Source organism: Anabrus simplex, chromosome 1 (genome assembly GCF_040414725.1).
Source record: "Anabrus simplex isolate iqAnaSimp1 chromosome 1, ASM4041472v1, whole genome shotgun sequence".
NCBI classification, from domain to species: Eukaryota; Metazoa; Arthropoda; class Insecta; order Orthoptera; family Tettigoniidae; genus Anabrus; species Anabrus simplex.
The window spans coordinates 1,362,121,172-1,362,148,225 of NC_090265.1; the positions used below are offsets into that span (position 1 = coordinate 1,362,121,172).

A 27,054-nucleotide genomic window follows, 5' to 3' on the forward strand; every position below is an offset into this window, starting at 1 on the left:
CTCTCACTCACTCTTACTCACTAACTCTGTCTAACTCGCACTATCACTCCAAGTTACTCTTCTCCTTATATACCTGCTCTGGGCCTTCCAGAACAGTCCGGATGCTAGATGTATCCAAGAACCTCGCGAGATGGAACACTCCAGATTAATAGTCGAGTAATTTCCATCGTCCCATGCGGCGCGACCACGGATAGAAGAGAGAAGGGCCGGCCCAGCACTTAAATGTTGCTCACAATTGGTGCGGTCGAGCGTAAGGGGGGTGGGGCGATGGGTGACGAGCTCGGCCCACTGCCAGTTAGCATGGCGGACACTATAACCATTACAGTATTATATAATTACATAAATTTCTTCACAAACCTTTCCATTTCACTTTTATCTTTCAAATTCAAAAACTATATTTAAAAAGCTTAGCTTGCTGGAATTGTGTATGATTGTTTATACATGTTACTAGAGTGTTTTTGCTTTGTTTTGTCTTATTTACTTCGCTGTTGGATGTATAAATGAGCAAAATATATCAAAAGAAATTACACCACTTGCTTCTTAGTTGAGAAAGTTGTCCTGCTCCTCTTTCTTTTTCACGAACCTACTACGCAGGCGTAGCAGGGGGAGAGGTGATACTCCCACGTGGCACATCCCAGGTGGCGGATAGGGGGGTCCTAACCGGCTTGCCGGCGGACTTGAGGGAAATAAAATACCTCTCGCGGACCAAACGCACTACCCCCTTTCGGGTGGGGGACGCATATGTCGAATACACCCACGGTATCCCCTGCCTGTCGTAAGAGGCGACTAAAAGGGGCGACCAAGGGATGCTGGTATTAGAACCATGAAACTACTATTGATTAGTACCATCACGCGGGGAACACCATGGGTCGCCTTTACTTACGAGTAGTACCACTATATTTGGTACACAATAGGTTTGTGATTAGTAGCAGCAGAGAGTGGTTCCCCTGTGGGTTTCCAGTACCCGTGATTAGTACCATTGTGAGAAACACCGCGGGTCTGGGCGTTGCCTGTGAGTTGTACCACTATATGAGCGACACCGTGGGTCTGTGTTGCCTGTGATTAGTACCCACTATGTGAGGAACACCACGGGGCCCGTGGGACCGGCACCCGTGCCTAGTACACCTAGGTGAGGAAACTCATTGGTTTGCGTTGGCTATGAGTGGCGCCATTGTGTGAGAAACACCATAGGTCTGCATTACCTGTATGAAGTACAATACTTGTGATTAGTACCATCTTGTGTGGAACACTGTGAGTCTTCGCTACTTTTGATTAGTATCCCAACATGACAAATAGCATGGTTCTACTTTACTCGCGACATGTACCATTCTGTGGGGCCTTAGACGTGGATTTTGCACCCCTTTAGACATCAAGCATCCTCGATTCAGGATTCTGCTTTATGAGTGGTCCCTTAGTAATAAATTATATTTGATCCTTTTTTTGAGTTGAATCCACTAATTTTTTTGTTTGCTCGTTTTTTTGTTGGTTTTTTTTTTTTTTTTTTTTTTGCTTCACGTCCATCCATTCCTTCTTCATGACGATTTTTTTCTTTTGGTCAATGGATGATTTTGAAATTTTTGTTGTCATTTCATTTCATACCATTAGGGGCCAATGACCTCGATGTTAGGTATCATCATCATCATCCTCTTTCTTTTATGTTTGTTTTCAGGTATTTCACACTTTAACATTCAACAATAAACAGCAAGCGTACTGATGCTTCAGCATCCCTAGTACCTCCGTCCACTCCTGCAGATCCTTGTGAAATCGTTTGCCTTGCTCTTCACTCATAAATCTGAGATTTTCAGGAAAATGATCTAGAGAGAAAGAAAAATAACCACCGATTTTTGATATCATGTTACAACCAAATTCCTTGTATGCTTCAAGCATGTTAGCCACATTGTTTTGGTAATTAGGATCCTTGTTGTTACCAAGAAATTTTGAAACAACTTCATAGAAAGATATTTATGCTGTTTTCTCTTTTTCATCCATAGTGTTTATAAATGCTGTATCGGACATCAGTTTTCTTATCTCAGGACTATTAGATATAGGTTCTTTTAATTTTGCTTCAGATAGTAATGGAAGTTTTTCACAGACACTGACACAGGGGTACAATTCAAAAAATAGAAAGCAAACAGTGTATCCAGTTGTTTGGTTAGCCATTTTACCTGTGTTCCATGGGCCAGATGTGTGACCAGGGAAACTTGAACAATTTTGCCCCAAGTCTCATGTAAAAGTGAGGGAAACTGAAATGAGTGAAAATGAAAAGTGAAAAGTGACGAAGTTCTTCAAGCATACTCTATGTATGCCCAAAATCGACATGATATGACTTTTTCACAAAGTATGTAATATTACATCTCTGCTTAGGCAATGTGTACTTCCCACATATATAACAAAAGTAGTCTGTATTCATTTTTCACATCATCGTTGATCATCTTCGGAGGAAAAGGATTGAAAACCTATTTTGCATTGTTCCTTGGCATAGCAGATTTTTTCCCTGAAGTCTAGAACCTAACAATTCAGCAAACTCTGTAGGGAGGGCAAGATCCCTCACTAAGTTGTTTAATTCACTCTGGTTAAAACACCCACATTTTGCTGCACCTGATTGTGGTAGATAGTCATTTTCACTCATTTCAGTTTCCCTCACTTTTACATGAGACTCAGGGGAAAACTGTTCAAGTTCAAAGAATTAGTACATCTGGCCCATGGGGCACAGGTAAAATGGCTGACCAAACAACTGCATACAATGTTTGCTTTTTATTTTTAGAATTGTACCCCTTCACATGACACGAACAGAAGTAGCCGTCATTACTATGGTTTGACTGCTCTCTCCAAACCTTAGGTACTCCAAAAGATAGCGACGGTTGTCTGCCATTGATCCAGTGACGAAGTTCTTCAATACATACTCTACATATGCCCTAAATAGACATGTTATGCGTCTTCCGGAACGTGCAGGGGTACCTTTCCGCACTTTCACTCACTTTCGTGTGTCTACAGTGTGTTTTATAGTTGCTAAGTTTGAGTGAAATCTTAATTCTTTTGTATTCACCATTTTAAAGAATGCCGCCGTATCACAGAGAAGGAGAATACATGAACCATGGCGATGCAGACAGTTGGAGAAAAAGCATGGCTCATAATTATAGTCACTTCGTACGCACCGAACAACATTGTCAGTGCCTATGAAACTGCATTTTTTTAATGCCAAGCCTAAATGGATTTATGTTTTAAATGAAATGGGGTCGGTCACTGTACCGTGTTGCAATGCAGGCCAAAGTGTGTGATGCATACAGAAGCGAAAGACTTCCTCCCCTCATCCTAGATAAGTTTGATAAGTCACGATGTTTTAAACGCGTGTCCGACACTTTCTCTGCAAGTATTAGGCATCTAAAGTGCATACTGTACAGTAATCAATGAATAAAGTACTTGCACAAGGGAGTCAGCATAGATTTCTCCTTGTCTTTGAATCATGTTTGTCTTTTTTTTTTTTTTGCATGAGGTTATGTTTCAGTGAGTTATCCAAGTGCTTTATTTGAATACTGTAAATGCGCCTTATTGGATACATTTTGGAAATAGTTTTTTTTCATGGTATTTGAAAAGGTTTAAACTGTGAATCAATGTTAATTGGATGCAGCAACGGGTCTTAAATATTTTGAGACGCGGCAAGAGTTGACAGTTCTGAATTATGTGTTGATGGTTAATTCGAAATCACGTAAATCGAAGTCTATTTTTGCGACCCAGCGATTTTGAATTACCAAGGTTTTACTGTATTGCTAAACTAGTATCAGAGGTCGCTGGTGTCTCTCTTGCACGAAAAGAATTATCCACCACCGGTCGTAGTAGTATCAGAGTAAAACGAGACCGCGCGTGAGAAGTGATTTAGACATAGAGTGTGATGAATTTGTAAGTAATTTAGGAGAGGATTCTAGTGATGCAAGAGACAATGAATCTTCCGATCTACAGGGAATGGAGCCTATCGCAAGTTCATATTAAAGAAATACCTGTCACATAAGTAGGCCTACTTGCTCATTTTCATGGCAGATATATTCGATAGCAGTAATGTATTTTTATCATCTCATACATGTTCAGGCAAAGCAGTTATATCCATTAATTTACACGTTCATATTATGCGTAAAGACCTCGTGGACCTCGCAGAGTGATGTGAAATATTTTATTTTTATGCCTACACTATTCTTTCGATGGAAGGAGTTTTGGTTCATTTAATTTTTTTCAAAATGAACCTCCCCAAAATTTGGGTGTGTGGATTATTTGCATAAATACGGTACTTTCTTACTGAACTAAAAACTCTCAACATTCTGCTCCACAATAAAGCCTCAGACTGATTTTGTTTCATTTCCAGTTGAAAGAGAGACTACAGTGGTCTCAGAGAAAAGAAGCTACTTGTTACCTCTGTTATGAAATCTGAGAGGTACTTAACTAGACAGGATGAGTAAGTGCTTACGAAGATAAGATAAGATGCGTCTCTCACCAAGGAGTGGCTGGCATTTCTATCATCCATGATTAATGATGATGTCAAGGCTGCGCGTTATTTCATTCTAACTTCCTTATGCACTTGCACTCCCCATCCGTTATGAAACATTGAGTCTTCAGTTTTTATTATAAACATCTTAAAAATATTTCAAATACAATTGGTTTTCATATGCTACCATACTAAAACTACATATGTTAAAGTATTACAGTTTAAATAATTATCCTTGTAATATATAAGAAACTTAAAATAACAAATAAATGGTATGTGATAGGAACTTTCTGGCTTTGAATTTGATTTTAGCATGCTAAAGATATTCTATAAACATTCAAACTTTGAACGCAATAATTTCATCACAAACTAATGTAATTAGCAATGAAGCAAAAAATTAATGAAATATACAAAGCGACCAAAGTAAATTAAAGAAACTGATACATTATTGATCGTCGGGTTTTAAGTTAGCAGTACGTGTCGGTGTCCTTAGAAGACATATCTTGTTTAGTTTATTTGTGCAGTCATGTCCAACCTATCCTGATACTGTCAATTATTTTTGAAAATAATCTTTTAAGTGAATGGGGCAACAGACCTACTAAGGCAGTAATTTCCTCATGTATTAGATCCCCTTGCTTATTAGATGCCTGGCTTTCTGAGAGAAAGAAAATGAATGCAATGAAAACGCACCAGAATCATGTGGGTGTCTGTATTTTATTGTTAAGAAATGTTGACCTCCGTTGTGTACTGCAGCTCTGATGACCTCGCACAAATAGGTGAATAGTTTCATATGTCCGACTCATGCATTGCAGGCATGCATCAGTCATGTGATATGTCTATGTTTTGTAGTTAAAAATGTCTGGCAGCATAATGGTTAGCACAATTAGCTGCTGTTCTCGGGGGGCTGAGTTAGATTTCCGGTACTGCCGGAGATTTAGAATTGGCAGGAAGTTTGATATGCGGTAAAATGGTACATGCAGCTCACCTCCATTGGGAGCGTGTCAAAAAAGAATTGCACCACCTTGGGATGAGGACACGGGTTTACTTTAGTTAAGAAATATTTACGGTTGTTGCTATTAAAATAGCAGGTGCGATCATTAACAAAGTGATTGTTTAATATCTCGTAATTCAGGCCAATATAGGTAATTTTTAGAGAGAAGTAGGTTCAAGACTTGATAAGAACAATCCAATCATAACGATTGTTTTACTTGTCAACGTACCTAACAAATAATAATAATTACGATTTTCGGAGATGCCAAACGGAACATGTTATGCATTAATTAAACAAATGGAGATAATAACCATACAAAGTTTAAAATTATGATAATAAAACGCATTACCTCCACACCTTTAGATATCCATAAATGCGGTAAGCTTTCCTGTTTTTTTGTTGTTTGTCATGGGGCTTCTGACACTATCCGGACACTTGATAGCATACCTAAACAATGCGATCTCTCTTAACTAAATTACAGCTGTTTAGGTAAATCCTGATATGATAAATGTAGAAAACAAGCATGAAAAATATTTAAAAATAATGCTCTGGTTTTCAACAGCCACAGTTATCCAAAAAATGCTTCCAGTCACTATGTATTACTTTCGGAAGTACAACTTGTAACATATGTTAGTGATCAGTTTGTGGGTTGGCACGCTTTCTACAGCACGGCTATATTTGGAAGGGGTGGCTTCTGCTACACATACAGTACAACTGGGAATAACAGAGACCCTCTCCAGAAACCTTTTGTGAATAGATTCTCACTGTTTGAACTATATAGTTTTGAATGAAACTATTCTTAAAAGTTTCAAAAAGATGGGATCCTGTGTGGTAGGCCTACTGCTCATCTGACTGAGACAAATGACAGGCTGTTAAGTTCTTTTGTATTAATATTGCATCATACGATAAATAAAACTGTATGCCCATCCCTTATCCTTTTTCTGTATGGGTCGAGTGTGAAGTGAGACGAATCTTTGTAGCAAGTTTCTACGGCCGGATGTGCCTTTCCTGACGTTAGCTTCATCAGAGGAGTTAATGAGATGAAATGAATGATGTGTTAAAAGAGTAACTAAAACTAAATGTACTTTATGTGGTCATAAATGTCACGTGTTCACCACTTATTGTTGTCTTTATTTTTAAAATTTAGAAATGCTGCCTTCCGACAAAGGTAGCCAGTAAGACTCAGAATACAATCACAAATTTTGTTAAAGAGTAGTGTAGAATAAATACATATACAGTTTATAGTTCTTTATACCCAGAAGTCACCAAACAAAATGTGAGGCTGTCGCATATTGGACTCCGTCTTACTTTTTGTGGCTGTACAAGCGGGAAAGGAGGGGGTCTAATAAGAAAAATGAAAGATAAAGAGACCCCCATGATGAAACGAGAGGGTAAAGGAAGCAGTGAAAAATAATAAGTATGCAAAGTAGGCAATAGGGATATCACAGAAGAAAGTATTAGGAAATGAAAAGAAAATGCAAGAAAGTAGTAAGTGAAGAAAAGCTAGGAAGGATTTACACGAGAGTTGGAACAGGATGTGTATTGCGGTAAAAGGATGCTGTGTGGATTTGTAAGAAGGAAGAGAAAAGAAAGAGTTCCACCAGGCTGGGTGGCTCAGATGGTTGAGGTGCTGGCTTTCTGAACCCAACTTAGCAGGTTTGATCCTGGCTCAGTCCAGTGGTATTTGAAGGTGCTCAGATACATCAGCCACGTGTCGGTAAATTCACTGACACGTAAAAGAACTCCTGCAGGACTAAGTTCCGGCACCTCGGCGTCTCTGAAAACCGTAAAAATAGTTAGTGGGACATAAAGCCAATAACATTATTATTGTTATTATTATTATTATTATTATTATTATTAGAAAGATTTCACATAAAGTAGATGAAAAAGAAAGGGAGAGATAACGCAACCAGAGGAGATAAGGTAAAGATGGAAGGATTATTTCGATGAACTCCTGGATGTGATAAGGGATGTAGATGAGATGATAAGAGGTAGAGTGGAGGAGGCAGAATCCGAAAGAGGATAAAACTTCTGTCAAATGGATGAAAGTGGGAAAAGCAACGGGATTCGTTGAATTGTGTGTGGAAATGATGATAGAAGCAGGACTTGTCTACAATGGCTGTATAGGCTATTTAGATGTATTTAGAAAGCAAAATTGGTACCAAATGACTGGAATAATGGAATAATCATCATCATCATTGTACAGTTCCAGTTTCTTTGGTACTGTGAATGAGCCTCTTCCATTTCTTCCTGTCCATATACAACTTGTCATGGAAAACATCATCCACTATCCATCCTCTGGTAACTAGATCAACCTTGAAGATGTCCATCCATCAGGTTTTAGCTCTTCCTGCAGGTCTTTTCCTCTCCATCCACCTGCCTTTCCATACTTATTCTGACTGTTCTTGTAGGCTCCTTCCTCACCATATGCCCGTACCACCGTAGTCTGGATGTGCTGATTCGGTCTAATAGGGATGTCTTTATTCCGGCTTCCTTACTTCCTTCCTTCCTTCCTTCCTTCCTTCCTTCCTTCCTTCCTTCTTAACTTGTCCATCTTGGTCTTCTGGATGGTGGATCTAAGAAATTTCATCTCTGTTGCTTGCAGTCTTGATGAATCTCTTTTTATGAGAGTGCACGCTTCAATACCATAGGTCCATGTCGGTATGAAATAGCTGTTAAACATCACCAGTTTGGCCGGTTTTGGAATCATGTCATCCCATAAAAGTGTTCTTACTTGTTGGTAGAATTCTGGTCCCATTTGCACTCTGTAATTTCCTTTCTGACCAAATTATCACTGGAGATTACACTTCCAAGGTAAGGAAAACTATCCACTAGCTGGTGGTCTCCTAGTTTTACACTTGCTAGACGCCCTTCTCTGTTGACTGCCATCACCACTGTTTTGGTCTCTCTGATGTTGAGGTTATATTCCTGGAACTGGGGTTTCCATACGTTGAGTCTGGTCTGTACTTCCTCTTCTGTTTCACACCAAATTATATCAGCAAAGGCCACTGCATTCAGTTCACCTAACTTTTCCTTGACATTCTTCATTATATTGTCCATAACAGTGACAAACAGTAGTGGGGGCAGTGCACTTCCTTGATGAACTCCACTCCACCATGATTATCGACCTACTCCAATTTGTACACAGCTAGTACAGTCTTTGTACAACATCTGAATTTTCCTTACCAGTCTTTCAGGCACATTTCTTTTCCTCAAGCACTTGCAGATCTGATCTCTTGTAACACTATCATAGGCCTTTTCTATATCTAGGAAGACAATGACTAGGTTCTTGCCTTTCTCCCAATATTTTTCCATCAGCATGCAGGTGCTAAAAATTAGATCCATTGTTGATCCGTTACTTCTGAATCCATATTGCTCCTCCTCTAACTGTGGTTCAGTGATGGTTCTCAATCTCCTTTCTATGATCTTCTCTAGAATTTTTAGCCCACGAGACAGCAGGGTTATTCCTCCATAGTTGCCTTTCTTAAACAGGGAAATTATAACGTCCATGCCCCAATCTGCAGATATTTTGTTGTCTGTCTATACGGCATTTAGTACTCTGTGCAGCCATTGCATGCCCTGGATGCCTGCTGCTTTTATCATGTCCACATTCACTTCATCTGCACCTGAAGATTTTCCTTTAGGCATAGATTTTAAGGCTGTCTCAGTTTCTCTCCAGGTGATGGGAGGTTCCTCATTGTAGGCTTGGATTTCCGGTTCTGTATTTTGTTTTTGAACTGGTCTATTCAGTAGGTGGTCGAAATGGTTCTTTAGGACTTCTCTCATGTCACTTTCTGTCCTAACCAAATTTCCATTTTCATCTTCAAGTGCCTTTATGGTATTCATTGGTTTCCTTTTACCTCTGATAACACTATACAGTAGTTTCTTATTGCCTCTGCTGTCTTCCTCCAGTTTCTGAGTGAATATATTCTATGTCTTGGTCTTTTCTTCTGTAACTGTTCTTTTAACGTCCAGTTTCTTGTTTTGGTATAATTGTTCGGGGTTTCATATCTTTGCCTCGTCTCTATTAAGATCCGGTTTATTTTTTACCTGATCCCTTTCCACAAGAGATTTCTTTACCTGATTGCTGCTCACTCTTTCATTCCACCAAGGTGTTTCCTTCTCCCTTCTTTTCATACTTGTCTTTCCACAAACTTCAGTTTCTTCCTTAACTAATGTGTCCCTTAGTCTGGTCCATTCTGCCTCTCCATTTTTCCTTTCATCTCTTGGTAACAGGGTTTTTATCTGGTTCTGACACTCAGTTCTCTTATCTGTTTTCTGGAGTTCCCATACTTTGAATTTTGGCATTTTCCTGTTCTGTTCTTTTGGCACACAGAAGTTTCTCAGGTCCGCTACAAATAGATGGTGGTCACTGTGAAGAATCTCGCTGGGTATTACTCTGACATCTGCTACCATTCTGCTCCTTTCTTCATCTGAGGACATAATCAATTACAGTCTTTAGTAGTCCATCCCTACTGTATCGTGTTATCTCATGGCTCTGTCTCTTCTTGAACCAATTATTTTTCACCACCAACCCATTCCTCATACAGAAGTCAAGGAGATATTCACCTTCTACATTTCTTCCACCATATCCAGGTCCCATTACGTTCTCATCTTGTTCTATCTGTCCCAATCTGTGCATTCAGATCTCCTATAATGATTACTCTCTCTTTACTAATATTGGAATAAAGGAATAGTAATACCTATATTTAAAAAAGGGAACAAGATATTTGATCATTGTTGAGGAATCACACATATGTTGGGTAGTAAAAACATTTGAAAGGTACTAGGAAAGAGAATGAGAAGAAAGGTGAAAGGAGAATTACAAAAAGAGCTGTATGGCTTTTGAAATGGGAGGTCAACACTAGACCCTGTTTTCACTATGAGGCAGTTAATGGAAAAATATTGGGAATACGGAAGAGATATGGTGATGACATTCTTTGATTTACGAAAGGTTTATGATAGTGTACCCAGAGTAAAGGTATGGAAAGTAATGCTACAGAACAGATTTGGAAGATAAATGATAGAATGTGTGCAAGCAATGGAAAAAAAAATTGTTGCAGCCGTGTTCAGACACCTGTGAAGAGGACAGAGTAGTTTTGTGATGAAACTAGACTACAACAAGGAAGTGTGCGGGTCACCACTGTTACTCATGATCAGTGTTCTCCCCAGAACTTTTCTTCAGCTGGGTGGCAGGAATGAGTAGCCGGGCGGGGAATACTACGTCAAAAATTAATATGATAAAAATTTTATTTATTCCCCTCAGGGCATTAACAGTAATATTAGACAGGTAAACATAAACTGCAAAATTGAACTATTTTAGTGTTATCACAAAGAAGACATAACAAAACATTTTGCACTTCTAGTGTTCTACTGCTTGTTCACAATCATTTGGTTGCTGTGGAGTTCCAGGTGTGTTTGTGACGTCCCACGGAATCGAGTGCTCGCATGTGATTCCACACTAATCCAGACACCGCTCGCGCACAACACTACGTGACAAGCTAAACATCTAAACTCCGATGTAACTTGTGCAACTATGTTGACAACAATGAAGATATTTTCATTTAAATAAACAGTTTTACAGTTTTTACATTTTACTTTGGAACACACAATGACTCAAATATGTATTAATATTTCGTAAACCGGGCGAGTTGTACGTAGGAGTGTGCAGCTGTGAGCTTGCGTTCAGCAGATACTAGGTTCGAACTCCATGGTTAGCTGCCCTGAAGATGGTTTTCTGTGGTTTCCCATTTTCACGCCAGGTAAATGCTGGGGCTGTAGCTTAGTTAAGGCTATGTCTGTTTCCTTCACACTTCTAGCCTTTTCCTATCCCATCGTCGCCATAAGACTTGTGTCGGTGTGACGTAAAGCAACTTGAAATATTATGTACCTAGCATATATCTAGGTTATAATAGCTGGGCGATCAGTGAAAACTGCTGGGAGGTGTGCCCATTAGAAAGGTCCTAGGGAGAACACTGATAATGGTTATGGACAAAGTTGTGTAGGGACAATGGACAAAGTTGTGAAGGGACAAGGGTAAAATATGGGGACAGGGAGCTGAAGGTAATGCTGTTTGCAGATGATATTGCGGTGTGGGGAGCAAACAGATAGGAAGTACAAGGGCAACTCGACATGTTGAGCGAGATTATTGGAAATTATGGAATGAAAATCAGCATTGAAAAGAGTAAGGCAGTGGTGTTGAATAGAGGAGAAATGGAAAGATTAGGAATTATAGAAAATAAAGGGACAGAATCTTGAAATTGGGGATAGCTTCAAGTACTTGGGAAGCAAACTGATGCAAGATGTAGTGCTGGACATGATCAGGAAAAGGATTCAACAAGGAAATATATTTGTGAGATGAACTGATGATGTTTCAGGTCACACATGTCAACTGGAGTACAGTGTATGAAACAAGGGGAGAGAAGGGGTACATATTGTTCTAGAAAGATAGGAACATCAGTGGAAACATGTAATAGGATAAACACATAATTGGTCATTGTGAAAAGGGGGAACAACCTAAAAAGTAGACAAGGATGAATGAAAATAGAAAAGGATAATCTCTGCATCTTGACATTGATGGGTATCTCCTCTGATAAGAGACAGAAGACCCAGTCACAAAAACCAAACAAAGTGGATGCTGATGTCCACATTCTGACCACATGACTCCAATATCTGCTGGCCATCAGTAGTTGTGTCGGCAAGCCAGGGCCCATAATGTGTTGTATGTACCACATGTTTTTTATAGTATTATTCGGTATTATTATATATATACACACAGCGTGATTCAGCCACCCCTTCCAATGTAGTTTTATGCAACCCACAATATTCATTCCATCCTGAAAACATCTGCCCTGCTGGTATGTTCAGACAACACAACCGGATATCTTGGTATTTACCGCCTCGCCATGATAAGGCATCGTAATGTTATACTCGTATTAAACACTGGAAGACATGTGTCTGCCTTCTAGATCATATGAACCTGACATGCTAACAAAACACTAAATTGATATTGTGACCGCAGTAAACCTAATACTTGCTATAAGCTGCCCAGTGTGCCGTACAGAACCGTAGTGCAGTTGGTAAAGGCGTGGCGAAGCGGGCTTGCATGTTAGGTGGGAGGTTCGAGTCCAGAGCGATGATTACAAAATTTTGAAATATTTAATACGTACTGCACAATGCAAGTTCAAACCTGCTTTCATGCAAATTGTGTGTGAGTGAATGTGTTTGTGGCCGTAGGAAGCAGGCCAGGCACATACATCATCATCATCATCATCATCATCAAGTTTCCACTCCAGTTTCCCGGGTGTGGTTTACGAGCGCTCTCCATTTTAGTCTATTCATATACCACTGCTCCTTCAAGACTTCATCCCAGTTGATTCCTTTGGATGTGATATCTTCCTTCACTTGATCCAGCCATCTCCTAGGTCTTCCAACAGGTCTCTTTCCAGTAATCTCAGTATGCAACCATTGTTTTATATTTCTTCTTTCTGTCATACGTTTGACGTGTTCAAACCATCGCAAACGTGCCCTAGTTATGGTCTCCTTCAGGGACTGATTTATTCCAGCTTGTTCTCTAATCTTCTCATTTCTTACATTGTCTTTCTTAGTCTTTTGAAGCGTGCTTCTTAGAAACTTCATTTCTGAAGCCTGAAGTCTACTGTCATATTTTTTGGTAGTTGTGCATGTTTCCAACCCATAAGTCAATATAGGGCCAATGTATGTTCGAAACAGAGTTTGTTTTTATCTTAGTGGCACTTGTTTATTCCAGAGCAGATATCGAACTTGCTGATAGAATTGACTGGATTTCTGAATACAGTTTTTAAATTCAAGCTGTATTCTGTTGTCACTTGATATACATCCAAGGTACTAATACTGGTTTACTGTTTCCAATTGTACACCCTCCAGCATTATATTATCTTTACTTCTCTGTCTATTAACAGACATTGCAGCAGTTTTTGTAGCACTTTCATGATCATTCCAGACATTCAGCCTTTCCTGGACTTCCATCTTACTATTTCCCCAGATAACTATACCATCTGCAAAAGCAAATGCTTTAAAATCCATGTTGGTGTTCTGCTTCACTTCTTTTATGATTTCATCCATGATGGTGATGAATAGTAATGCTGAAAGGTCACTGCCTTGTTGCACTCCTCTAGATGTCTGGAACCAATCTGAATATCCATTTCATATTTGAACACAGCTGTAGCAGTCATCATAAAGCATTTTTATTCTCGGAATGAGTTCCATAGATACATTCTTCTTTTTAAGGCACTCCCATATAGTTGTTCTAGAGACACTATTGAATGCTTTTTCGATGTCTAGAAACACAAATGTCAATATCTTTCTCCCAGTGCTTTTCTAATATCATTTTCAGTGTGAATATGAGGTCTATAGTTGATCTATCTTTCCTAAACCCATATTGTTCTTCTTGAAGTTGGGGTTCAATAATTTTCCTTAATCTGTTCCCAATCTTCTCAAATATTTTTAAACCATGGAATAGTAAGGTAATCACTCTATAGTTGCTGCACTTTTTTCAACTTCCTTTCTTGAACAGGGGAACTATAACTCCCTTTTTCCAGTCATCTGGTATTATTTTATCCTTCCATATTGCCTTTATCACCCTGTATAGCGATTGAATTCCTTTTGGGCCAGCAGCTTTAATCATATCTGCACTTAGTTCATCAAAGCCAGTAGCTTGTTCATAAGGGCTGATTCTACTTCACTCCAAGTTGGTGGCATTTCTTCAGATATATCATCACTGCAGATTGACTGAATCTGTGCATTAGGCCTGGAGTCCTTCTTTATACCATTGTGTAAATTCTCAAAGTACAATTACATAATCTCTCTTATTTCTGTGTCTTCCCTAATGATGCTCCCATCTGGTTTCTGTAAAGCTGTTATTTGCTCATAATTACTCCTGGTAATTCTAATAACACTGTACAGCAATTTGGAATTTGCTGTACTATCTTCTTCCAATTTATTTGTAAAATCACTCCAAGACTTTTGTTTTTCTTCTGCTACTATTTGTTTCACTTGCAGTCTACAATCTCTGTAAGTCTGTTGTAATTCACTAATTTTTAATTCATCTTTTTCATCTCGTTTCTGAATTTCTTTATCTTGAGCGTTTCTTGCTTCATTTTTCTTCTGAACTGCACTCTTTACTTCATCATTCCACCAACCTGTTTTTCTTTCCTTTACTCTACTACTAGTTTTGCCACATATTTCTACACCAGTTCCAGCAAGACATTCTTTGAACCTGTTCCACTCTGTGTTTCCTCCTTGCATTCTGTCTGCAGGTATTTTGGAGGCCACCTTTTTTGTGTACATCATTTTTTTGTACTTTCTTCAGTTCCCAGGTTTTAATTTTTGGTTTTTTGGTTTTCCTTAGTGTGTGGATTTTTACATTTTTGATTATTGCAAGAAGCAGTCTGTGGTCACTATCTAAGCTCTCACTTAGTACAAGCTTAACATCACAAATAGTTTGACCAGCTTTTCCGTCAGATATTATGTAATCTGTTAAGGATTTGGATTGTCCATCCCAACTATACCTTGTTATTTTGTGAGATAATTGTTTTTGAAACCAGGTGTTATCTATTTTTAAGTCATTTCTCACACAAAAATCTGGAAGTTGTTCACCTTCCTGGTTCCTGGTACCAAAACCATGCAGGCCCAACACATTTTCATACCCAAGTCTGTTCCCACTTGTGCATTCAGATCACCCATCACTAATACATTTTCCACTCCTTCAGTAGCTTCCTCCAGGTCAGATCAAAATTGCTCCTATTCTTCTTCATCACATCCAGACTGTGGGGCATATACCTGTATGACTGTTAACACCTCCTTATTGAAGGAGACATCCAGTTTGATGATTCTGTCATTCACATTTATATCATTTCACTTACAGTATCTATATCTTCTCTCAATACAAATCCGACACTATTCTTAGCTTCGGTTTTGTTACCCATCCAGTGAAGTTTATATCCTTTCCTCAGTTGTTTTACTCCTGTGCCTTTCCATTTTGTCTCACTTATGCCAAGGATGCAAAGTTTCCTCCTCTCCATCAAAGCCACCAATTCTTCACATTTATTTGTCAATGTAAGGATGTTTAGTGTTCCAATCCTGTGTTTGATTTTCTTGATTTGGGATTTCTTCGTTTAACATTGTAAAAGATCATCAGATGTTTGAGAAGAGTTGTCAGTCCGGTATTTGTTTTTCTTTCCAAGGCTCATTTTAGTTTTGAAAGCAATCCAAATTACTCTTCAGCTGGCTTGCTAAGCCTAACACTGGAAAGGAGTTTCTGTTAGGGTTTTCTCCCTTAGCCTTTGGCAGTCCCCCGCCACTTCTACAAGGCAGCAGCATTGGTATCCTCTTGTAATTAACACCAGAGAGGATGGGTTGCCACATACGCTATCCTTGTCATTCTGAAGGTTGACTTTTCTGCTAAAGGTGCCGTTATGGACTTCACCCGTAACCCTGGGCAAGGGCTGCCTCGTCCGCAATCTCCACCGTTCTGAAGTCCATCTCCTCCACTGAAGATTCCATTGAGGTCTTCACTCATAACCCTGAGCTCAGACCCTTCCAGATGTTACACACATGGACCAGTGTGCTCTGGGACTCACACAGGCAGGGACGCCACTCCCTGGGCAGGGCTGCCTCCAAAGAGGGTCCCTACCTGCTACCGGACACATACAGACCGGAAATAATAGGAATACAACTGCCCTGACAATGTTTTATCGCAGGAAATGCTCGATGTGATGACTGTTTTGGTTTATGCACATTCAGGCCCAGTGTCCAATAGATCGTCTTGTGCCCTGAAGCATTTCAGGTGTAATTGCTCGGTAGGTGTCCGTGATGAGTTGCCGGAGCTGGTCGGGCTTTTCCGGCGCTTGAGTGTAAACGACGTTCTTCAAATGTTCCCACAAGAAGAAGTCTAATGGCGTTAAATCCGGTGATCTGGCGGGCCAAGAAACGGCCTCCTTGTCCTATCAATTTCCCTGGCAGTTCCTCGTTCAGGTGGTTACGAACGGGCAAAGTCGAATGTGGTGGAGCTCCATCCTGTTGCAACCACATCGTCAAACGATCATGTAAGGGCATATCCTCCAACAGCAGTGGGAGTTCCTGATGCTGAAAGTGCAGGTAGTGTGGGCCCATCCAATGGCCCTCAAAGAAATAAGGTCCAATCAGGCGATTCCCCAAGATTCCACACCAAACATTCACTCCCCTTCGTACTTGATGGGCTGTCTGTCGCACCCAATGAGGATTGTCCGGACTCCAATAATGCATGTTATGCGATTGACGTTCTCATTATTGTGGAAACGCGATTCATCCGAGAACAAGATATGTAGTACAAATGCTGCATCATTGTCCAGCCTGGCTAATAGCCACCGACAGAACTCCATTCGAGCTTCGAAATCCCGCCCATGGAGCTTTTCATAGGATATAAATTTCATGGTTTTGATTTGTATTAATTGAATTAATGTCATAATGGTCCACCTTTTCAATAATATAATATGCAATATTCTTGAATTGCATTACAAAACTAGTCCCGCGTCTTTCAACACAGCGGAATGTCGTAGCAGCTGGCTGTCGCCTGCCGGGATACCGTTCCTGGTATAGACATAGTGCCTCGCACGCGTTTTGTCTTGCTTCCCTATAAATGAGGAGCATGTCAACGTATTCCTCTGTGGAAAACATGCCAAAACTAGTCCTTAGTTTAGTAATGTAATTCAAGAATATTGCATATTATAGTATTGAAAAGGTGGACCATTACGACATTAATTTAATGATAATTATTATCATGGAGCTCTTGGTGTAGCTCAAGATAGTATGGGTGAATTTTATGTTAGTGCAGTATTCGCCGGACGGCTGGCTGGTGTTCACCTGTCGTGCAGTCTCCCTTGTACTGATGTGTAGATTATTACGAGCTGCCTCTAGAACGACCTCGTCTGTTTCACCCGATGTAACGGGCCTATTGTGGCTGGTTGCTGGTTGAAAATCACGCCTGTTGTCCTTAGGCGTCTTTCAACACAGCGGAATGTCGTAGCAGCCGGTTGTCACCTGTCGGGATACCGTTCCTGGTAGACGTAGTGTCTCGCACGTGTTTTGTCTTGCTTCCCCATAAATGAGGAGCATGTCAACGTATCCCTCTGTGGAAAACATACCGAATGACAGACAGCAGATTTTACAGTACATTCAGGCACAATATGAACAACAGCGTCATTCTACTGTTTGAATGTGGCAAACGTGGGCCTGTGTTTACGTATTCACCGGGTGAGTTGGCCGTGAGGTAAGGGCCGCGTAGCTGTGAGCTTCCATCCAGGAGACTGTGGGATCAAACCCCACTGTTGGCAGCCCTGAAGATGGTTTTCCATGGTTTCCCATTTTCACACCAGGCAAATGCTGGGGTTGTACGTTAATTAAGGCCACACCCGCTTCCTTCCCATTCTTAGGTCTTTCCTATCCCATCGTCGCCATAGGACCTCTCAGTGTCAGTGCGACGTAAAGCAAATAGTTAAAGAAAAAGTTTACATATTCAAACATTATACTGATGCAAAAATAATTGAACAAGGCTGGATTTGAAACGCCGATTGCTAGGCGAACACCTAACCACATCCGCTACACTACACTGCTGGAAACATGCTGATAGTACGATGAGAGCAGAGTACATACACCATCCAGTTCGGTGTTTAAGACATGAATTACTGCACTGTTACCTTGTTTTATGCATTGATTCCCCTCTTCATTACACCCGAGGCATGACACATTAACTTAGTTACATGGTAAAAGGACTTTGCTACATGATTTCAAGGGGTCAAGTTTTGCGAATGAATGATATAACATTTCGCTAAGGTTCAGAATCGTGTGCAAAATGTGCTCACTGAATATTAGTACCATACAGTATGCCTGCAGGGGGATAGCACCCCTATAACCATGTGCACATTAGTTAGGCTGCAGCAAACTATGTTGAAAGGGGCTGCTGAATCACACTGTATGGAGAGTTGCTATAGTAGCCTCTGTGTATAAAGGGAAGGGTGATAGATAGATAGATAGATAGATAGATAGATAAAGAATGGGTGAACCCTGCCTTCGCAGGGCTCCACACGTAGGTCTGTGAAGACCCTTTGTGTCCCTTTAACGGGTTTGCCTAGTCCAGCCGTAGTGCTCCTATAAAGGATACCAGTGTCCGGATGTTGGCATTCCTGATGTCTTCCAGGATCACAAAATGTGAGCCAAGGTATCGATGGCTAGTGCTTGCAAGAGCCTCGCACTGACATATCACATGCGCGGAGGTCTCCTCCTCCCTATCGCATCTTCTACACATCGGATCCTGACTGATTTTCATGATGTGTAGGTGTCTCTGTAAGGTATTGTGGCCTGTCAACAGTCCAACTACCATTCGCATTCTGGTCCTATTCAAATTTATCAGGACCTTTTTATAACTTTGGCTAGGCCCTTTGATAAGTTCACGTGCCTGCCTTGCTGTAGTTAACCTCTTCCAAATGTCTAAGTGAGACTGGTTTGTCCACTGGGATATTACCAGTTTCACGCTTCGGAGTGACACTCCCAGGAAGGGCTCTGGTCCTATGATAGGACCTTTTGAGCCTTGTTTCGCTAGTTTGTCAGCTTCTTCATTTCCACTGATACCTGTGTGCCCAGGGACCTATAATAGGGTAACTGAGCTAAGTTCACACAGCTGATCTAACATCCTTTGGCATTCCCATACCATTTTTGATGTTGTTTTAACTGCACATAGTGCTTTTAACGCTGCCTGGCTATCGCTGCAAATAGTGATGCATCTTCTGTGTCCAGGCATGTTCCATATATATACAGAACAGGCCAGTATTGCATATACTTCGGCCTGGAAAACAGTAGCGTATTTACCCATAGGTAGGGAGAACCTTGTCTTAGGCCCCAGACCCCGGCGCCTGTGCCCATCTCTGTCCGCGAGCCATCTGTGTACCATGTACAGCCCCCAGACCTAAGACGGGCCCCAGTATCTGCGGCCCACTCCTCCCTTGTGGGTATCACCACTGTGAATTTATAATTCAAATTAAAACTAGGCTTCATCAGGTCCCCGATCATCATTGTCGTAGGGCAGGTCTGGTGAAGCCTTGTGAGAATAGAGGCATGACCTCTATTTGGATTCTTGAAGGACCATCCTCCGAGTGACCAGAGGCGGTAGGCACTCATTCCCGCTATTTCCTTAACATATAAATGTAAGGGGGGAAGACCTAGGATGGCCTCCATTGCACATAATGGTGTAGTATCCAGTGCCCCTGTTATTCCTAGACACGCAAGTCTTTGGACACTGTTTAACTTGGTGGTCACAGTTTTACTCTCCGAACCTGGCCACCAGACTAAAGATGCGTAGGGGATCGTGGGCCGTACGATAGAAATATAGAGCCACTGGACCACCTTAGGTCCTAGGCCCCAAGTCTTTCCGACGGCCCTGCGACAGGCCCACATAATCTTGCAAGCCTTATCCACCTTATGGTCTATGTGTTTCTTCCAACTCAGTCTTGCCTCAAGGATTATCCCTAGGTACTTAACTGAGGTTGTCTTAACTAATTTTTTCCCAAATAGGAAAGGCTCTGACAGTCCGTCTAGCCTCCTCCTCCTGGTAAATACCACGAGCTCTGTCTTGTCGGGATTAACCGACAAGTCCGTGTCGTGGCACCATCTTTCCACCCTACGTAGGGAGCTCTGTACGAGCTCTGAAACCATACTGGGGAAATTTCCCACCGCCATCAAGGTAATGTCATCTGCATAGCCTTGGGCGTAAATTCCTCCAACATTTAACCTGGTAAGTAGTTCATCCACTACCAGACACCATAATGTTGGTGATAATACTCCTGTCTGTGGACACCCCCTGTCTATATTAGCTCTCAACATAACTGCGTTGAGGGTAAACAGAACTTGACGGCCCTGCAGTGAGGCCATAATCCATTTTATGAGCATCCTACTCACTCCTCTTCTCTCTAGACTAAGTTCTATGGAGCCCAAAGATGTGTAGTTAAAGGCCCCTTCTATATCTAGGAATACAACCATAGCAAGTTGTTGCTGATCCAAGGCATTCTCCAGCCTAGAAACTAGCTGGTGTAGTGCCGTCTCAACCGACTTCCCTGGTTGATATGCATGTTGATGAGAATGCAGGGGACAGTCTCTTAATACTTTCTCCCTGATATGTCTATCCACTAGTCTTTACAAGGTCTTAAAGACGTTAGACTGATGGGTCTATAATCCTTAGGTCTAGTATATGAAGACCTTCCGGATTTGGGTATATATACTACCTTCGCCTGACGCCACAAGGAGTACACGTACCCCATAGTGAGACAGGCTCTAAAAATTCTGACCAGGTATGGTATAAGGACCCCACCCGCTTCCTGAAGAAGCGCCGGGAAGATCCCATCCATTCCTGGGCTTTTGTAAGGGGCAAAAGGTTCTGATGCCCACTTCACCCTTCTGGGGGTAACAATCTCTGAGGCTTCCTTCCAGCCACTTGTATCGGGTCTGAAGGATCCGCTCGATTCTGCTTCACTATTCGTGACTGCTGAACCTGGAAAGTGGGCATCAACCAGTAAGTTCAGGGTCTCCCTCTCTGTGGATGTATATTCACCCGAAGGTGACTCCAGTGAGCCCAGCGTTGCCCTTCCATCCAAGGTTAGAATTTTATGAAGCCTTGCCGCTTCATGTTAAAGGGAAGGGTGATAGACATAAAGCTGAAAATTACAGGCCAGTCAGTTTGGCATGTATTGCATGTAAGCTTTGGGAAAGCATTCTTTCTGATTATATTAGACATGTTTGCGAAATTAATAACTGGTTTGATAGAAGGCAGTTTGGGTTTAGGAAAGGTTATTCCACTGAAGCTCAACTTGTAGGATTCCAGCAAGATATGCAGATATCCTGGATTCAGGAGGTCAGTTGTATTGTATCACGATTGACCTATCTAAGGCATTTGATAGGGTAGATCATGGGAGACTATTGACAAAAACGAGTGCAATTGGACTTGACAAAAGAGTGACTGAATGGGTGGCTGTTTCTAGAAAATAGAACTCGGAGAATTAGAGTAGGTGAAGCTTTATCTGTCCCTGTAATAATTAAGAGGGGAATTCCTCAAGGCAGTATTATTGGACCTTTATGTTTTCTTATATATATAAATGATATGTGTAAAGAAGTGGAATCAGAGATAAGGCTTTTTGCAGATTATGGTATTATGTTGGGGATCATTGTAAGTACCTAGGCCTTAATATAAGGAAAGATCCTCATTGGATTAATCACATAAATATGATGGTAAATAAAGGGTACAGATCTCTGCACATGGTTATGAGGGCATTTAGGGGTTGTAGTAAAGATGTAAAGGAGAGGGCATACAAGTCTCTGGTAAGACCCCATGTAATGTATGGTTCCAGTGTATGGGACCCTCACCAGGATTACTTGATTCAAGATCTGGAAAAAATCCAAAGAAAAGCAGCTCGATTTGGTCTGGGTGCTTTCCGACAAAAGAATAGTGTCACAAAAATGTTGCAAAGTTTGGACTGGGAAGACTTGGGGGAAAAGAGACGAACTGCTCGACTAAATGGTATGTTTTTTTTCATACGAATTACTACCAACAAGTTGCATTTTACCGTTTACTATTAATAAATTACAGAAGCATGCCTCAAACCAATACATGATGTAGAATTTTCCAACCTCTTTGACAAGCATAATAAGACTTTTAAGCTTGAGATACTATTGAGTTTTAACAGGATTTATGAGTCTAATGTATACAATATAATAAGCCAACTGACAATTGTTTAAAAAAAATAAAGAACTTGGGGAATTTTAGCCAAATCTCAATACTGTGAGGATATTACTGTGTTTTGGACGTCTTTGTTATTAAAATCAATGTCTATCCCAATTTTAGCACTGTCATTTTAAATTGTTAAACTGTCCTTTGTGTATACAAATGCCTATGTTCACATATTTTACCACTTAGTTTTTAGAATCATAATTAAGTACAAATTAGTTATAAGCAAATTAACAATCACAGGTCTTAACCTTGAGATAAGTTACAAGGCTGAGGATGCTCGGAAACCGAGCGAGACATGTCCCTTTTAATGTAGTGTTGTAGTAAAATGAATTTCTGAAAACACAAAATCAATTGTATTGAATAGTTGGAATAGAAAAATAAAAAATAAAAAAAATTGTATGCAGATTATAGCAAATTTCAATACGGGTCTAAACATGAGAATAGTTACATGTAATATAATAAGTGGTATGTTCCGAGCTGTCAGTGGAGAGATGGTGTGGAATGACATCAGTAGACTAATATGTTTGAGTGATGTCTTTAAAAGTAGGAAAGATCACAATATGAAGATAAAGTTGGAATTCAAGAGGACAAATTGGGGCAAATATTTGTTTATAGGAAGGGGAGTTAGGGATTGGAATAACTTACCAAGGGAAATGTTCAATAAATTTCCAATTTCTTTGCAATCATTTAAGAAAAGGCTAGGAAAACAACAGATAGGGAATCTGCCATCTGGGCGACTGCCCTAAATGCAGATCAGTAGTGTTTGAATTGATATACAGATCTGTTCAAATGATTAGACTCAACAGGCAGATCAAGCACTTTTTTAATTCTCCTAAAATCATGTTGAAAAACATATTTATATTAACAAAACTAGTATTTTAGCATAACATCAGTCCCTTGCATAAGTTGTTTGATGTTTGGAGGTATCTCCAGTTAATCTAGCCCACTTTTGTCATTCATCACACCAACTTCTTAACTTCATACGTAAAACTTAATCTACCTGCAAAATTACTACTACATCATTACAGTTAAATCCCTGAATACAACTGAGCAGTTGAGTACTTTGTGTGGTACCCTTTGTATTGAATGACACTCTTTAGCCGTTTTGGCAGGCTTTTCTCAAGATTAAGGCACATATCCTTCAGTTCCACATATGTATACCACAGATTGTTTATTTCTGCAATCAGCTGATGTTTGTTGGTTATGTTCTTTTTTATCATCTTGTGTTTCATGAAGGTCCATACATTTTCTATTGGATTCATGTCCAGACTGTGGCCCGGCCATGGAGGAACGCTGATATCCTTCTCCTTAAAAATGTTGTGACACTTTTGACCTTATGACAGGGTGCACTATCATGCATGAATATGAAAGAACCATCGTCAAACCATTCTTCGGCCTGAGGAAGGAGTTGTTCTTCAAGAACCCGTTTGTAATTGTCCTGTTTCATTGTCCCCTCCAAAATTTGAATTCGTCCAGGCCCACAGATGGACATCACACCCCACACCATCGTTGCAGTTGGGTGTTTCACAGTCTGTTGTATGCACTCCAACTTGTATTCCTCTCCATGTCGACGACATATATATTTTGAACATTCTTCAGAAATGCTGAAATACGACTCGTCACTAAAATACACTTTCTCCCATTCATCAGACCAGTGCTGAAGTTCGTTTGCCCATTCCAAACGTGAATGTGCCATTGATGGGGTGCCCTACGCTTCCTTCCTTGGTCTGCACGATTTAATGCCCTCACTACACAAGATCCTCCGGACACTTCCAGGAGGAACAACTGCTCCATAACCTGCCATTTTAATGCTCAAGTCCTTAGAAGTGCATTTTCTATTGAGAAGAGCCACATTTTTTAATGTTCTAATGCCACGTGGAGAAAGATTTGATTTCTGCCTACACTTTCCCACTCTATTTTGATGATAAGTTGTATTCTGCCTCAATTCTGCACTAATTCTACTCACTGATTTTTGACTGAAAGACACTTTATGTGCAATTTGCCTCTGTGAATACCTTCCTTCACTCAGCAGAGTATTGACAACTGCAATTTTACGTAAATGTCTTTGCCTTTCCCCATTATCAGAAAACAATCCGATTATACGGTACACAGCACTAGAAGTTGGAAAGAAACAACTGACTGAATAAAACTGCATGAGATCACTTTAAAATTAATGGTTAGGGATAGCTACACTGCCCTAGCAACAGTACAGTCCACCAAAAATGGCCATAACTACACTTTTTCACTGTTGTCGGAAACAAGAATCCAACTGCTACTTGCAGTCACAGAGCAGGCAATGACTCTCCCTCCAAAACAAAACTGCTGAAGGTCAAAACAGAGCTGCCAACAGCTTGATGCATTCATAAACTGTGTGGGAATTGATGTTGCACATGTTCACCAACAATCTGACAAGAAAAGTCTCTTTTATGGAGAGGTATCTGAAATGTATTTCAAAATAGCATGAATTTATCTGTCGATTCTAATAATTTGAACAGATCTGTATATTCATTGTACCATCAGTGTCCAAAAGATTTTTCTGGATGCTGCTGGACAAAATTTCAATACTTCGGCATCTCTGAAAGCAGTGTATATAGTTCATCAGACATAAAACCAATACCATTATAATATTTTGATTATTCCCAGCTGCTCCATTTTTTATACGTATGGTTTCCTCACCTCAATCAGCTGTAGCTTTAAATTGAACAAAATTATATTCTACTTCTCCTTCAGTTATCCAAGTATTACTTTCTCCGTTTTGTCTTTTCTGGAACTGTCTAATTATAGTGTGTATTGCATTTTATATAAATGAACATTCTGTGTGGCTTTATTGCAAAACATTAACAAGTTTTTTTTGTTTTTTTAAGGGCCAAAACACAGTATGATATGAAGCAGCATCTCAATACTCATATAGCAGAACCTCTTTACCATTGCAATGCTGAAGATTGCGACTATTCTTGTCGCAGCCTGTATGGAATTAGCAAACATTTTCGCAGGGTAAGTGGACTTGTAATTTTACGCTTATTACAGTCGTGGACTGTGACTGATGTTTCAGGTTACACATATCATCTGGATTACAATGTATGAAATAAGGGGAGAGAAAAGACACATGTGTTTCTAGAAAGTTAAGAACACCCGTCGAAACATATAATAGTATAAACACATGACTGGCCATCGTGGGAAGGGTCAGCATCCGACAGAGGTACAAGGACGAATGAAAATAGAAAACTATAATATCTGCATCTGCACATAGATGGCTATCTCCTTTTCAATCCCAGTCCTTCGACCTCCTTTTCTTCTCAGCCCTCAATAAGCTTATTTCTGTTTCCCAGTTTTATCATAAGGGCAGGCATCAACACTCACTGAGGGGCTATTTTGACAGATCTTTAGGCTCAGGCTACATAGAAAGCGTTTTGAAGCAGCAAGCATTAACAAGCGGTCCTGAGCAGTTGAGCGCGTAGAATCAAGCCAACAGTTGAACATGAGCGTGGCCAGGCGAAGAGCAAATCCGGCCGACTCTACTGTTCACACGCTTACTGCTCCAGGCCGCTTTAAGTCAGATCAGTTTGTTTCTTGCTGCTCAGCTGTAAGCATGTTGTTCCAAGCTCACCAGGTCTTTTGGAACAGAGGAGTTGATTTCATCAGTTTTTAAATGACTGGTGCTGTGGGATGTATCTCACAAATATTTTTAAGACAGGAACATTACCTCGGAAGTGTAGAAAGAAGTCTATTCGGAACTGAAGACAAATGGTGTTACACTCACATGAATGTATATATCTTTCTTTCTATCAATTTATATTAATAGTAGTCCCAGAATTAAGCACCCAGCATCATTTGCATCATGAGTTCTTTGGTACTACGATGACAAAATATACTTAAATGTGAATTTACAACGTATTTTACAGCAAATTTTACTTGGAAAATTTGTCTATTGCTTAATGTAGCAACATGGAGGCTGGCATGTTTGCAGAACCTTCCATGTAACATTCAGCCGTGCGTGGTAGCCAGGTGAATCACCCCGAATTTATGCTTGCGTTGCTATCTTCAGTCAGAATTTCTCATACTATATTCAGTTAAAAATGGTTACATTATTATCTTTATCATATTTCCACTTAATTAGACAAAGCTGATCAGAGTAACAAAAGCCAACAAGAGCAGTATGTTGCAAATGATGTTTCACTCGCAAGTAAGGAAATTAAGATTTCTGAGAAGTCTTGCGAAACTGGCCAAGGAAAAAGGTTAAAAGCCCGCAAAAGAAGCCATGGCAACGAATTCAGGGAGATGTTTTTGGAAAATGAAAGGAAGAAAATTAATCTTTTGGAGTGAGCCTCACAAGATGACATGATGCTTTTGCAAAGTTACTGCCAGACATAAAATCTCTTCCCAAAACAGAAAAATGACGAATAGCGATGGACATGCAAAAGCTAGTTTATGAGGCTGTTTTATGGCATACTGCACATTACACTCCACCTCCATGTAGCTGGGACAGAATATATGCTTCCTCTTCTACAGTTCTAAATCTCTCATGGCAACAGCTTTCTATAATGATGAATCTAGTATGTATAGCAACCATACTGACGTTAATGATATTAAGGACAATGGACAATAATGGATTTACTACCTTTATATGAAATTAGCTTCTTGCATAATCAAAAAATAATTTCTGTAGTGATGTAATGTTATTTTCTTATGGACTTAGTTTCTTGCATTAATAGCTTAATGTTTAATGTCCTTGCTTTATACAAATTTCCTTGCATAAATGATTTAATATTACCATTTTTTACTTTTGTACTAAACTGTAAT

General features: G+C 40.2%; 1 protein-coding gene across 2 annotated transcripts in view; it reads left to right on the forward strand.

The window, feature by feature from the left end:
* Positions 1 to 27,054, forward strand: part of LOC136858345 (histone H4 transcription factor) — a 181,978-nt gene that overhangs the window by 110,434 nt on the left and 44,490 nt on the right. For both annotated transcript variants that reach the window (XM_067137818.2, XM_067137819.2), the window contains exon 6: positions 25,119 to 25,248. In XM_067137818.2, the coding sequence (XP_066993919.2) occupies positions 25,119 to 25,248 (130 nt within the window). The remainder of the gene's footprint in view (positions 1 to 25,118; positions 25,249 to 27,054) is intronic.